The following is a 15,844-nucleotide window of genomic DNA, read 5'->3' as shown; positions in this document are numbered from 1 at the left end:
GGCCTCTTCAAAATAAAATTCAGAGCTGGATGGTCATGAAAACTTCTATACTATGAAAATTAGTTTTTATTGCAGAATCAAAGAATTTCAAAACAAATTCTTGAGAAGCATAAACTAAAGACAAACAATGTAAAAGTGAACAGAGAAAAACTAAGCTTTCAGTCAGTAGCTGAAGCTACAAAAGCTCAACCGCATGATGTAAAGGACTGTCTGCAGGTTTTACATGAAATTAGACATCTAAGTGTACCAGAATAGGAAACAGTATGAATAGTCACTATCTGGAGATCAGAAAGTGATCAAACGATAAATTCTATTATTTAGGTGATATTTAATGTAGCAGCTACAGCTAGTGCCAAAGTTTGTTAAGGTAGGAGATGGAAGGTCTTAAAGAAATATAATTGCTTTGGAAATAAAGGGTTTTTCTCTCTGATACAGAAAAGTAAAGAACATTAGAATAGAAACTTCAGCAATTGGAGAAGATTGAGCATGGGTACAGGTCATTAACTTACAGAAATGATTGGGTATAAGTGAGAAAAAAACTAACAAGTATAAAAAGCACTATCTAATACATGCTGAAGGGACAAGAAGACAGACATGTATATTTACAATGCAAATGAGGACATGTTATAAAATACTTCTATGATTTAGATGAATAAAGATACATCAGGCCTAAGAATATTGGGTCTCACATATACAATGGCAGAGGTTTGTGAAATATGGCATATAACATACATTACTAAAGAATGCTAGCATTAAAAAACAAACATCTAAATGCTGCTTGTTTACCATCATGTTTCAAAATATAAGGAAAACAAACACATCAGTTAGAACAAGATATATTGATTAAGGATAGAATTATCTTCTCACCAAAAGTTAGGACATTAAAAAGGGGAAAAAAAGTTACAATTTGAGAAGCTTCCTTTAATTGTAACAATAAAATATATGAATTTTATATACTGGATATATTTTGTTTGTCTCTAGCTCAGTTCGTAATGTACTTCTTCCATAACACAGATAAAAAAAGGAAAAAATATTAACTCAGCTTCTTGTCATACTTTTATAATATTCTTAATGATAATAATATTTGTATCTATATTAAGTGTGACCGTATAAACTCAGCTTTCATGTTTTTTTTTTTTTTCATCTTAATTTTCAAACTATATCACAATCACATTATTTATGCACATCTTCAATATTCCTAGACTTACAAATATGCATTTCTTTAGGTTGGATTCCCTCACAGAAAGTTTGTTTCCAACAAAATGTTTTAATAACACTATATACTTACTATCCTAAAGCTGTCACTAGAAATAAAGGTTCTGATTATAAGTATAGCTTTTGCGTGTGCACATGCATATTTATTTTTTAAACTACTTGTGTTCAGAGGTGGATTTTAACGCTCCAAGTCACAACCATTAGATTTCTTTCCAGCTACTCTTTCCTTATATAATGTGGGATAGCCATGCATCTTCTCTACAGCAAGACACCAACAGGGTAACTTTTCAGTTACCTGGTTACCTTCATTAGTACCAATGTCACAAAAGACACTCACTACCCTCTGTAAAATAGGTGGCATTAGGAAGGACATCCAGCTGTAGAAACTATGAACAAATAGAGCTCAACACAGTCCACTGGTTTGTTGGATCCTGTCAACTGTCCAACCCATGCAAGCATGAAAGATGGATGTTAAATGATAATGATGTTGATGGTATGATGCAGGAATGGCCCCGTGATTAAGAAGTTTGCTTCCCAGCCACATGATTTCAGATTCAGTTCCACTGTGTGGCACCTAGGGCAAGTATCTTCTACTACTATAGTTTCTGGCTTACCACAGTCCTACAAAAGTCCTATGAGTGGATTTGGTAGAATGGAAACTGAAAAAAAAACCCATTGTGTATGTGTGTATGCACACATGTGCTTGTCTCCTTGCTTTGACATCATATGATTGTTGTAAATGAATGTTATTCATTTCCAACATTCTGTGAAAACATTCTGGTCATGGGGATATATTACTCTGCTTGGAAACGGCTGTGGGTTGGTAACAAGAAGGGCTCTGGACATAGAAAATCTGCTTCAGTAAACTCCATCTGACCCATGCAAGCATGGAAAAGTGAGTGTTAAAATGATGATGATTGCTATATAGTTGTTTTATATATATACAGGGGTTGGACAAAATAATGGAAACACCTAGCATCATAATTTTGAAATATCTATAAAACCATCAAAAGCTTGTTTATTTTTATGTTTTTTGATTTATTATTAGTGGTGCTTAATATGTTTTGCTAAAAAAATTGCTGTTTCTTTTCAGATATCATCAGAAAAAGGTAATTAAAAGTCATCAAAATGACAGATTTATCGGACTTTCAAAGAGGTCAAATTGTTGGTGCTTGTATGGCAGGTGCTAACGTAACGAAAGCAGCCAAAATGTTTGGTGTATCAAGAAGTACTGTCTCGAAAGCCTTTGAGAAAGAGGGGAAAACCTCCTCATCGAAACAAAACTCTGGAAGAAAACCAAAACTTTCAGATAGGGACTGTCGCACTCTTACGCAGATTGTTAGAAAGGAACACAAAAGTACAGCTCACAAAATTACTGCAGAGCTTAATGACCACCTTGAGAACCCAGTTTCCTCAAAAACTGTTTGTCGAGAACTGCACAAAGCCAGATTTCATGGGAGGGCTGCAATCAGAAAACCACTACTTTCAAAAACAAACATTGCACAGCATTTAGAGTGGAGCAAAAACCTGTAGAATTGGTCCCTAGAGCAGTGGAAGAATGTTATTTTCTCAGACAAGTGATCCTTTACCCTATTTCCAACCACCGGGCTGAGTATACATGTGGAGACAGCCAAAAGAAGCACTTGACCCAAACTGCCTTCTTCCAACTGTTAAAGATGGAGGAAGATCTGTGATGAACTGCGGGGCTATATCTCGGAAATCTGCCAGCCCAATATCAATGAACATTTATCATGCGTTTTAGAAAAACAAAGAAGGAGTCAATATCCTTCACATCATCACTACAAGAACTGGAGACTGTTTTAGCTGAAGAATGGACAAAAATTCCTTTGGAAACAATTCAAACTTTGTACGAGTCCATACCTTGTAGAATTCAAGCTGTTATTACTGCCAAAAGCAGTTCTACCTCATGTTAAAATTAATTTGTTTGAAATTTTAGGGTGTTTCCAATATTTTGTCCAAACCCTGTATCTTAGATTTCAAAAAAAAAAAATGATTCCCACATTGGCATCAAAATGTTCTTGATGGATGAAGTTGATAGAGAGGAAAGAGGTAACTTCAAAGAGTGAAAATGGTAATGACTCTACAATATTTAATAAGGACAGCAACAACACCATGCTAACAGTCATTAATCTTGTTATAGCAAATAAAAGCATTAACATCACAGCCAAAGCAGATGCATTGACAAACTACAAAGACATGCAAATATAAGAAAATTTATACTCCCATATGCAACAAAATAACAAATGATGAAACCTCAAAAGGAAAAAAAAAGGACTTCACATTTGCCCATCCTGCAAGTCATAGGATACCCCATTCCCTCAAGGGCAAGACTGAAGCGTTTAAAAAAAAAAAGCAAAATTATTACCCTGAAGTGAGGGTACTTTCTGGCTAAGGAAATAAATAGCATCTGAATTAGAACTATTTTGTATAGGTACAACAATCATCAAACCTGGGAGTTGCACTATGTGACTCCATCACAAATCAAAAATATCTGGAAGACAATCTAAGTGGAGTGTGTAGTGAGAAGGAGACTGTGTGGAATGATGATAAGTGGCTCAAGCCATGTGCATGTTCCAGGAATTTGTGTGATACCATGCTGCCTTACATGTTTTAAGCTAGCATGGTGGCAATGGTGGAGGAACATAGAAACGTCATAGGATTTCAGACTAGCTCTTAACTTGTGTTCCAAAAGTTGGTCACACTTGGAAGTCTTTCTGAAATCCTTGAATAATTCTGTTTCAAAGAGTATGAATAGACACAGGCAGTTGTTGGGAACAGGAAATGCAAATGTTACATCTACAGTAAAGCAAACCACTTTAAAGCATTGAGTCCCACAGGGCAGAAGACAAAAGCTGTGTGCCTTCTTCCAACTACTGCAACCACTAAAACAGCAGCAGCTGCAACAACAACTTCTACTTCAAAGACAAAGGGGCTCATGAAGAAGGGTCCCCACTCACAACATCCAGCTATCACTTGAATGAACAAGAATCAAAGAAAGCATAAAAAATTCTGGAAGAAAGTAGGGGGATTGAGAAAGAGGCACCAGGGAAAACTGATGTTTAACTTTCATAACCCAAAGTTTTGTTTGCACAAGGACTAACAAAAACTATGAAGCGCAGCCAGACCAATAAGCCAACAGGCAATCAACAATCACAGTGACCATAATAGCAACAACCACAGTAACAAAAGGAGCTATAACAATGGCAACAGCAGAAACAACAATAATAGCACAAACTCCTCAATGATACTGTTCTCTGAAGAGGAACAATGAATTGGTGAAATTTCTACAAACAAGGACAAAATATATTATAATTGACAGTTTTGGTGCATTCAGCTAGATTTCTTTAAATGTTAAAGACATTCTTAGGAACCTCTTACACATTAGCATTATTGGAAAGGGAGAATGTCATCTACAGCACATACAGGCTGTTTGAGTGTAGCTTTAGGAGAGGCATGTACAAAAGTCGTACAAACCAACTCAAGCAGTACCAACAGTTATTATTTTGATTTTCTTAATGTGTCAATGTGAACTTGAACAAAGATTACCATAGACTGTTCAAAGTTTTAAATAGCTGGCAACATGGAGCACAAATTCATAATCTGTACAGTCAACTTAAATGGAACAAATGGAAGCTAAGACACCTTTCCAGTATGGAAACATTTTCGAGACTATATTAGCAAAACACATAAGTGGGGGGTGGGAGATGATTAGCAATAAGTGACTCCTACAAAAAGGCAAAACCAGGATAGCTTTGTTACTTTTGGTAAAGAAGTAGCAATAGAGAAGAGAAGAGGAGCTGACTAGAAAAAGTATCATAAATGATGTGCTGGTGGAGAGGAAAACCTTTAACTATATCTTAAACACAAAGCATGAAGGATGCATTATCTGTAAAAGGATGCATGTACAGTAATACAAAGGCAAGTGAACCATTTAATAGGCCAGAGTAGTAGAGACTCAGTGATAAAGTTACATTTTGATCTTGCACAAACTACAGCAGGCACATGCCATCCAATTCTAAGCAGATGTGTGTGATTTTTTAGTAGCATTTTACCAAACTGTTTACAAGGAGTAAAACTGGAAATGGTTGATTTCATCAGCACACAGAAAGACAGACTTGAACTAATGTGCAAGGAACAAATCATTAGGATTTGTGTATTACAAAATAGAGAATACTGAATGATTGACCTTACATTGCTGCATGCTATGCTTGTTTGCTACAGCTTGGTAGCTGTCTATTATGATTGGCAACAGACTGCAAATATTCCCAGCCAAGTGGACTGAAAGGTGGTGATACTGTTGAGGAATGATGGAAACAAGAGGGGTATGATAGACAATTTCAGGTCCATAACTCTGTTAAACACAAAGTTAAAACTTTTGGCAAAGGTATTTGCCAAAAAGTTGGCACTTGTCATTAATAGTATAGCTGGAAATGCACAAATTTTCACAATCCTTGGCAGTTCTAACCACAACTTTTAACCTGAGCAATCTAGTATAGACATGGTTTAAATGAAATAGTGATCAATTTAGATCAGCCTAAAGGTCACAAACAGGTTCGACAAAGCAGCTACCCTAAGATCAGCTGGTTTCAGCCCCATTTTCAGAAGCTGGGTTGTTGCAAAGTACAGTGACATCTGTTTGGCAGTCAAACCAAACAGCTACTCCTCTGAACCATTTTGCATTGTTGGAGCCATTGTTGTGGTGGTTGGAGATATTGATGAACATCCTATTTCAACTGGGTCAAGTGAAAGTCATGTCGCCATCAGTGTTGGACACTTTGGAAATCTACATAGGTAATACGACACTACCAAAATACCATGAGGTTACAGGAACACATATCAATCAGAACAAGTCAATGTGCTTGTAAATTAAAGGGCTTGAAAGATCAGGAAGAAGTGGCTAATGCCTATCAATCTTCCACTTTCATTTTGCAAGGAAAAGTGCAACTGGTCATCCTCTGTCTGGTGGTTATGGTGAAAGAAGTTGTGTGGACACAGTTAAATTGTTTCAATGATAAAGTTTTTTTCCCCCCACTTCTGACAAAGTCCTCAACAACAACTTTGAATACCACTGTAAGTGGAAAATGAAAGTAGAGAAGGGAATGCTAATTTTCAGTCTTTTATGAAATGTAGGAGAGAGTAGTATCATCAATGAAGTTAAATGAGCTTGCTGATTATGCATTGTCAATAATGTACGAAACTGAGCACTTCTAATGCCTATGATACATTTGAGTAATCTAGGACTTTGTGTGTGTGTGTGTGTGTGTGGTGTGTGTGTGAGTGAATGTGTGTGTGTGTGTGTCTGGTTCTAGCTATTAAGGACCTTTTCTCTTTAACATTTTCATTTTTTTTAAAAACAACAGTGTATATTTCATTCATGTACATTCTCTTGTGCCTATAGTAGAAAGGACTATTACTATCATTTTTATTGTTATTGAAGATGTTGTACAGTATCCAGTGTTGTGATGTTGTAGATTAAAGATACTGTGTCTACTGGGGGGGTTTGTACTATCTGTCAAGTCACAACACGGACCACAGAGAGACAGTCACTGTTATTATTATTAAGGCCGTGAGCTGGCAGAATTGCTAGCACACTGGGCAAAATGTTTGGCAGCATTCCGTTTGTCTTTAAGTTTTGAGTTCAAATTCCACCTAGGACAACTTTGCCTTTCATTCTTTTGGGGTCAATTAAATAAGTACCAGTTACACAGTGGAGTCGATGTAATCAACTTACCCCACCCCCAAAATTTCAGGCCTTGTGCCTATAGTATAAATTATTATTATTATTATTATTATTGTTGTATTATTAAAATCAGGAAAAAAAAAACATTCATTAAATTAGTAAATTAACAAAAACTGAAAAAAATTTTTTTTATTTTAAATTAGAAACAATTAGTAATATTTTAAACTGTTACTGAGGGTGACGGAATATCAGAATCGTTAGAACACTGGAGAAAATACCATATAGGATTTCTTCAAGCTCTATACATTCTGAGTTCAAATTTCACTAAAGTTAACTTATCTTTCATACTCTCAGGGTTAAGAAAAATAAAATGTTTCAGTCAAGTACTGGGATTGATTTAATCAATCAAACCCACTCTCCTAAATTTCAAACCATGTGCCTATATTAGAAACAATTATTATTATTATTATCATTATCATCATCCTTATCATTATTATAATTCAGCAATATTTTAGTAGTGTTTAAGTGATTATTATGTTAATATGTTTGATAAAAATGTAAAGTATTAAATGGTCAGTAATAAAGATACTGAATTATCAAAATTTATTTTTAAATATAAGCAATTTAAATCTCAGTCACTTACCTTATGTTCTATGGATTCACCAAGATTTTCAAGCTGAGCCAGTTCTTCCTTGACAAGATTTACCATAATGCTATTGTTTATAAGATCCTGAGATAATTGTTGGATACGTTCCTTTGTGTCTTTAGGATGATCCCTCATTAAGCTTTCTAATTCCTGGTATATATATACATACAAATATACAATGTATTTATTGGAAAAATATTAAAGCATAACACTAAAAGAACAACTCAAAACATGCCTACACTGTGTGTACAAGTATGAATGAAACAATTAATTTAAAAAGAAGTATTAAAATTAATAACTATTCCTTACTGATGGATGGTATATCAATTAATTTACATTTGAAATGGCTGTGTAGTTAAGAAGTTTATGTCCCAAATATGTGGTTTTGGTTTTAGTTCTAAACCAACCACAACCTTGTGAATGAATTTGGCAGAGAGAAATTGAAAGAAGCCCAATGTGTTTATGTGCGTGTATGAGTGCATATACATGTGTTTGTGTGCATTTAGGCTCTATAAAAGCTGCTCAGTGTAAGCATTGTTGCTGTTGTCACTTCACTTCATACCTTCAAAGATGTGTGAAATAAATGATCCCATATTTGAAAAACAAGCAAATGCTAACAACAAGGACATCTGGCAGTAACACACTGCCACCGTAATATATTCATCTAACCCATGCTAGCATGGAAGAATAGAAGTAAAATGTACGAACAAATGAATTTTCAAAGATATATGTGAAATAATTTTAATGAGTAAAATAAAACTTTCACTTTACCTCAAGCTCTCCTGAAATTTCTTCAGCATCAGAGCAGTTTGCTTCATGTTGAATTTTCTTATTTAAAGCTTCTTGAAAATTTTTCTCTGACTGAATCAATTCTAAAATTATAAAATTAATCTGAATGATTTAGTTGCAGAAAAAAACCCCCAGAAACTAATATACTCAAGATATTTCCAACACACGAATAGAGATTATAAGGACAAAGGCTGTAACACAAAATGGACAGTTTTGAGAAAATTACAATGTCATTCATATGAAGAGAAAATTTTTAAAATAATGTATTTCTGCTTAAAAGATATTTCTTGTTTATCTATGTAAAATAGGGGAGAGAGAGTTCTCTCCAAAAATGGATAATTACAGGAATGCTAATTTTATAATTTAGACACTCTTTTTGATGGCTGCTTCAATGAAGTTTTAACTGTAATCCAAGTTCTTATGGCTAATCATTTCATTAAAGGATTCACTATTTCCATATGGGAATAAATTGGTTTTAAATTTTTATTTACCATAATGAATGGCAGTGATTTAACCCTCTTGATACCAACCTGCCTAAGGCACCTAATGCCTGGTTCTATGACACAAACCTCTTCTTTTAAAATGAAATAAATTAAAACCTTCCAATAAAATTCCATATGAAGTAATGTTTGAAACATCACCTTAATAATGAGTTACTTTATTAAATCCTTCATTATCTTCAGAATTAATTTTAAAAATGCAGGGTATCTCAGCAGGAATATGGTAACAAAAGCATTATGAACTAGGATGATGCTATTGTGGTGTGTATATGGTCAAGGCACCTAACTCTGCATATGCTAGTTTGCCAGACTGAATGAAAAACAAGTTCCCTTTTGCATCATATTTAAGTGGTTAGTAAGAGCATCCAGTCATGAAAACAACTGTTCAATCAAAAGATCATTCCATCCTCACAAGCATGGGAAAAAGATCAAGAGAATCATATATGTTGGAGTGGTGGGCTCTGAGTAATTTGTAGGAATGAGGGTTGGTTAAATCATAGTTAGTACTCTTGGGGAAGAGATTTTCCTGCTTTTTTGCAATCAGCTAAAATGTCATACACCATTCAATAGTTACACAATTCAAATTAGGAAGAGAATCTGGCTGCAAAATATCAGGTTCCAAAAATTTATTTGCTTTGAAAATCAGTTCATCTCATGCTAGGATAGAAAAAAAAATTGATGCAAAATGTTTTTAAGAAGCATAAAATATAATGACTATTTTGAAAAAGCTATAATTTAAACTTTCAGACATAAATAGAAAATTTTAAAACGAAATCATAAATGCAATTACAGGTTAAACATGAAACAATGGAAACCACATGAAATACAATTATTAAAATTTACTTTTTCAGATTGCATATATAGGTGCAGGCACAGCTGTGTGGTTAAGAAGTTTGTTTCTCAACTGTGTGGTTCCAGGCTCAGTCCCACTGTGTGACACTTTGGGCAAGTGTCTTCTACTATAGCCTCAGGCCAACCAAAACCTTATAAGTGGATTTGGTAGACAGAAGCTAAAAGAAGTCCATTGTCTATATATATGTGTGTGTGTGTGTGTGTGTGTGTGTGTGTGTGTATTTATGTATGTGTGGCTTTGTGTCGTTTGACAACCAATATTGGTGTGTTTTAGAGGTTCGGCAAAAGAGACCAATAGAATTAAGTACTAGGCTCACAAAAATATATCCTGAGGTCGACTGCTTCAACTAAAAATCTTTTAAGGTGGTTCTCCTGCATCGCTGCAGTTAAAATGACTGAAACAAGTAAAAGAGTAAATGGTAATTATTTAGTACAGTAAGTCATACCTTTAAATTTATACCACTTCACATCACTTTGTTCATAAACAGTAGAATAGTAGATAACTCGCTGGTAAACATCTTTCCAAAGAGAATTTAACTTCATTAAAGCACGTCCCATCTCCTGTAAGCTTTTGCTTTTATTTAACAAAACATTAGCTTCCGAGTTCAGTCTATTTATCTCAAGTTCTTTTTCCAAAACTTCTTGCTTCAGAGACTAAAATTGAAGTAAAAATAAACTAAATTTTATATTACAATAAGAGCAAACTTCTTTTATAACACAATTTTAAATACATTTCTATAGTTTTTATTATTTGTTGACTAGTAAGTGAATGAGTATGTGTGAATAAGTGCACAGAGTTGTGGATCTGTGTGGAGTTATTCGGGTGTGTCTGCAATGCATGAATGTCAGTCTGAAAGCTTATGAACACACAAGAAATTATTCTCATAACTTAATTTTTTTATATCTGTACTAAATTGATAATTTGTCTCTTTAACACATTTTCTTTGGATGGCCACTGAAGAAAATAATGTTGTAAACTATTGTCACACACTTGTGACCTCTTCAGCGACTCTTTCATGTGGGATGGAAGAGTTGCTGAAGAGGTCACGGGTATGTTACGAAAGATTTCCAGACAATGGACATTTTGTTAACCCTTCTCTAAAATTGATGAAATCAAATGAATTTTATGATGTTAAGTATGTATGAGCTTGTTCTTTTGACACATCATTACAAAAATATTTATTTGACAAGTCTGATATAATGTAATACAAAATTATTTAGCTTTAAATTAAAATAGAAGACAGGGGTATATGATTATAATAGAGAAGTTCAATTTCTAAAAATTATACTGTACCTTGAATTTTTTATTTTTAACTAATAAATCGTTGATACTATCCACTGCATAGTCTTTGTTGTTGAGTTGCTGTTTTTGTTGTTCTGTCCACTTAGTTAAGTTTTCCATTCTGGAGAAAATATCTTTGCTGTATTTGATTGCATTAGCAAGACGAGTGTTCTGTTCTTGTGCAAGAGTAACAACACTATTCCACTTTTCATTCATATCTTTCACCTGTTCTTTTAAATCTTTAGTAAAGTGTTCATCAGCATATTCACACAGTTGATTATGTAGTTCCCCAATACTATCAACATTTTCTTGCAATGTTAAAATATCTTCAAGAACTCCCTATAAGTAAATAGAAAAGATCAGTATTGCAACAATCACCAGACATTTTTTCTGAATTTTTTTATTTTTATGAAAATAATTTGTTTTAAAACGATTTGGTTATAAAATTTTTTTTCAAAATTTTAATATAACATCATATGTTTTTCTTTAATATTCCTGTTAGTTTTTTCATTGATGTGATTGACTATGATTTAAAATTAAAATAACTTCATTTAAGAAAAAGAAAAGATTGTTGTATTACAATTCTTACATTGCTTTCATTCATTTGAGCAGCAAGAGTTTGTAAATCTCCTGTTGCTGGATCATCAGACTGTAAAAACACATGCATTTCTTTCGTCCAGCGGACCATGCCAACCAATTGATTCTATGAATAAATTAAGAAATATTCAGTTATATTTAAGAGTCAATGACTAGTTTGTAAGAGAAAACATATTTTCACAATTAATACAAAATTAATTAGATAAAACAAATATAATGATGAAAAGATAATCCACTTTGCATTACTGTTTGAAAATGATTGCAGATTTGTAATGAAATTATTTTTGTTTATACCACTTAATATAGAAAAGCAATTACTATCAAACAGAAGGGTTACATTAAAATACATTTTTATAGAAAAAGTAAAATGGTTTTTCATAATCATAAAAATTACATTGTAAAATATATTTAAAAAAAAATTTAACTAACAAGTAAGAATTTAGTAACTCAATCCTATAAAAATCAAATTATGAAAATTGGATTAATTCATTCCAAGATGGCATAAACATATTTTCAACAAATTCTATGTAATTAGTTCTTGATAAAGTACTTTAATCATTCTTGTGGGTAATGAGAATTTTTAACTTTTACTCTTGTTTTTATAAAAAATACGTGATTATTTTAAGAGATTGTACCTGAAATGACTGCAGTTGTCCAATTGTTCTATCTAGAATATCCATACGTCCATCAACTGTATTATAAACTTCACTCCATCTACAGTTCAAGGATATTAAATCATTCTCAAGAGATTTAGCTCTCTCATTGCTGTGAGATTTTTTTACCAGTTGTTGGCCTGTTTTATTCACATATTCTAAACTATGTACATGTTCTTGAAGATCATTTCGAAGTTCCTAAAAGAGGAAGAAAAAAAAGATTTTGTATATGTGTGTGTGTTCACTCATCTGTATATCATTCATACAGCCCAGTAACAAAGAATGATACTGAACCTACCTACATTTACTCCCCTCTACCACCACCCTTATCACTCTACCCCTCACAACCATGACAATGACAATGTATCTGTTTGTACCTGATACACACTACCGTTACCCTTTCTGTACCACCAGTCATCATTTATTTGACTTCCATCACTCACTGTTACCATTCTCAACTTCTATTATTATTCATCTCTCTCTCACCAAATCACTAGGTTTCTGCTATCATACTTTTGTTCCATTCATCTACCCATTTTAGTTCAACTTCTGTCATTGCTCACCTACTAGGTCACGTTGACCTGATCTAACAATGCTTTTCAATTTTACAAATTACAAGACAACCCTAACTGTGATAGTGCCAGAATGCATTCAGCACACTCTACAAAGTGAGTGATGAATGAGTGGAAACAATGTGGGATCAATAAGGCCCCTTTAGTCCTTTGGGGATATAACATCCTTTTTGGGTACTGGTGCCATAATAAACTGCACCTAGTACAGTTGGTGATATGAAGGACATCTGGCCTTAGAAACCATGTAAAAAATGAAACATACAAGCAAGACATTTAGGAGAGCAGTAGATCCTGATGAGAATTGTCTTTGACTGTAACTACCGAGAAATCTATGTAGTATGGAAAGTGGATTAAAAGGATGTCACTTTCCATTCTGACATGAGTCGAACAGATCTTCACAGTCACAGAACAGTCAAGCTCATTCCTGTATGCATTCTTTGTTAATTTAGAGCAACATGACCAATAGGGTGGGTAGAAGAAAAGGTGGTAGCTGAAAATTAACTAGGGTGAGAGGGGAACACTATTCTGGTGAAAGTGTAGAAGGAGAAATGGGAGAGACAATGTTAAAAGGAGTAATGCAAAAAGAGACATTAATTCCCGAGTAAAATGAGAGAAACAGTAATGGCAGGGACAAACATGTGAACGACAATTATGTTTGTTGGTGAGAGGGGAGAAAAAGAGAGTGAGGAAGTGATGGAGAGTAATAAAAATGGTCAGTGGTATGAGAGTGGGACAGATGTCAATAATGACTGACTGGAGAAGAGGGAGAGGTGGCTAGCAGTAGAGAAGAGTAATGTTATCTGGTAACAGAGAGCATGATGGAAGGGAGCAGAGAGTAGAGAGATATGGATGGTAGTAGGCAGGCAATGAGCATGGTCACATCTATTTTCCCATATTACATGGGTTACGTAGCGTAGCGTAGTAACTAGGAGATGAAAGGGGTATTGAACAGAAAAGAGGAATAGCAAATAAAGACTTAGCTGGTACAAAACAAGTGAAAAGCCCATACACATACACACACACTATATATATATATATATATATATATATATATTCCAGCCTCCATTTCCATGTATGTTTCACCATGCTTACACGTGTGGTTGAATTTTCTCCTGCATCATGTGTCACCAATCATCATGGTTCTTAGTCATCTTTGCGAAATGCCATCAGTCTTCATCACTTCATCCTAAGTGTTTCTTGGTCTTCCTCTTCCACAGCTTCCATTTAAACAAAGAGCTTAGCAATTCCTCATACAGCAGTTACACCCTATATACATCACAAGCCACTACCAGTGCATTCTTTTCTCTTACACACTGCACCCATCTGATTCCACTTATATCTAGTTTTTCCCTCAACTTACTTGAATTTTGTTATTCATGCACACTAACACTATGCATCCACCAAAGTATGCTTGCTTAATTTCTTTACAATTTTCATAAATTCTCCAGCAGTTGACTTTTTACCATGCACTATCTCATTTTGTACACAAGCAGCATACAATCCGCCATTCACTCTGAAAGAAAAGCTTTTTGTCACCAGCAGAGATAATAGTTCCTAGAATATTTTCCAGTCTGTTCTTACTCTCACCACTAAGCTTTCAGAACACCCACCTCAGTAACAGAAGTTATCAACTACCAGGAGCTTGCTGGGCATCTGAGAAAACCTGTTTCCTGTATACTTTAGTGTTTATTACCCACATATGAAGCCCACCTACTTTGTTAAACTATTTGTGATCCCACTTCACTCGTGTTCTCTTCCGTACACTTGGCACACCATATGAAATTTCTACTTCCTCCTTTTTTGTATACCAAGGCCATTTCCTCGATGGTAACAAGGTCTTTAATTCTTTCCTACTTAGTAAAACTGTAGTTTTAGTAAGTTTAAGGACTTTCTATACCAGGTTTTGCTTCCTTGTCAGGAACATCTTCTCCAGATTTTGCTTTAAGAATTAGGTCATCAGCATAGTTTGTTTGTTATAGCTTGGATGACTATAATATGTAGATAAGAGATAACTGAATGAACCTCTGCATACATGCTAAATTTGTCATTGATGATTGCACCTCTGTACACAGACTGCAGAGCCCTCATAAGCCATTCATGTACCCCTAGAATCATTCATGAATACCAGATCACAGATCATTGTACCTTGCCAAAAGCCATCTCCAGGTCAACAAATGTTGAGTATGGGGAAGGGCTTACTCATAGCTAGCAAATTTTCTTGCAATTCTTTCTTTATGAATATAGCCTCTTAAGTACCACAAACCCAAATAACATTCAAGTTAATCTTGTTTCTAATCAATTTTTTGATAACTCTTGCTCAATAATTTGAGGTTTTTGTGGTCTTTAGTATATGGCTTTTGCCCCTGTATCAATTGACAATGATACTGGTACACCAGTCACCGAGTATGTCACCTTCTTATATTCTTTGGTTGACTATTTGAAATACTAGTATGGAACTTCCTTTGCCAAATATTTTAAACATCACTGTGACTATCACTGACAGGCCAGTTAATTTCCTTGCTATCATATTCTTATTTGTTCTGTTGATCAGACTGTTATAGACACTCTCCCTCTCAAGCAATCTCCTAATTCAACAGTCTCTATGCTACTTTCTTTCTAACATCAGTAAAAGCAAATGTGCTATGATCATTCTCTAAACACATTACATCTAGATTCTCTTCAGTTTAACTTATAACATCTCATGCTCTTAATCCTCATGTCACAAAACATGTGCAAGCCACTTTCTTTTTCTTCGCCCTTTGCTAAATATGCCCAACCTTTAGATTCACTTTAGCTACTTGATATTTTCCTCTACTGCATGGTCCACATATCTTGTTTATAGCCTTCAGCAGTTGCCTTGTAGAAATTGCTGATTTTCCTCTATGTTATAAACCTCTATCTCCTTTTTCTGTCATGATAATCATTTAGAGCTTCTCTGAAAGTACAACTTGCTGAGAGCTTGCCTAACTTTCCTGTCATCCTTCTGTGAATTAATAAGATGGGGTTGGAGAGAGAGAGAGAGAGAGAGAGAGAGAGA

The 15,844-nt window shown here is 34.4% G+C and overlaps 1 protein-coding gene across 5 annotated transcripts in view; it reads right to left on the bottom strand.

Annotated features, from left to right (window-relative positions):
- LOC106873450 (dystrophin) overlaps nucleotides 1-15,844 on the bottom strand; it is a 562,674-nt gene that overhangs the window by 482,353 nt on the left and 64,477 nt on the right. For all 5 annotated transcript variants that reach the window (XM_014920808.2, XM_052976364.1, XM_052976366.1 and 2 more), the window contains 6 exons: nucleotides 12,218-12,433; nucleotides 11,575-11,688; nucleotides 10,998-11,324; nucleotides 10,150-10,357; nucleotides 8,334-8,434; nucleotides 7,560-7,712 (listed from right to left, as the gene is read on the bottom strand). In XM_014920808.2, coding sequence (XP_014776294.2) covers nucleotides 7,560-7,712; nucleotides 8,334-8,434; nucleotides 10,150-10,357; nucleotides 10,998-11,324; nucleotides 11,575-11,688; nucleotides 12,218-12,433 — 1,119 coding nt within the window. The remainder of the gene's footprint in view (nucleotides 1-7,559; nucleotides 7,713-8,333; nucleotides 8,435-10,149; nucleotides 10,358-10,997; nucleotides 11,325-11,574; nucleotides 11,689-12,217; nucleotides 12,434-15,844) is intronic.

This window comes from Octopus bimaculoides, chromosome 2 (assembly GCF_001194135.2).
Source record: "Octopus bimaculoides isolate UCB-OBI-ISO-001 chromosome 2, ASM119413v2, whole genome shotgun sequence".
In the NCBI taxonomy this organism is placed as follows: Eukaryota; Metazoa; Mollusca; class Cephalopoda; order Octopoda; family Octopodidae; genus Octopus; species Octopus bimaculoides.
This window is presented reverse-complemented; position numbering and strand designations above follow the sequence as displayed.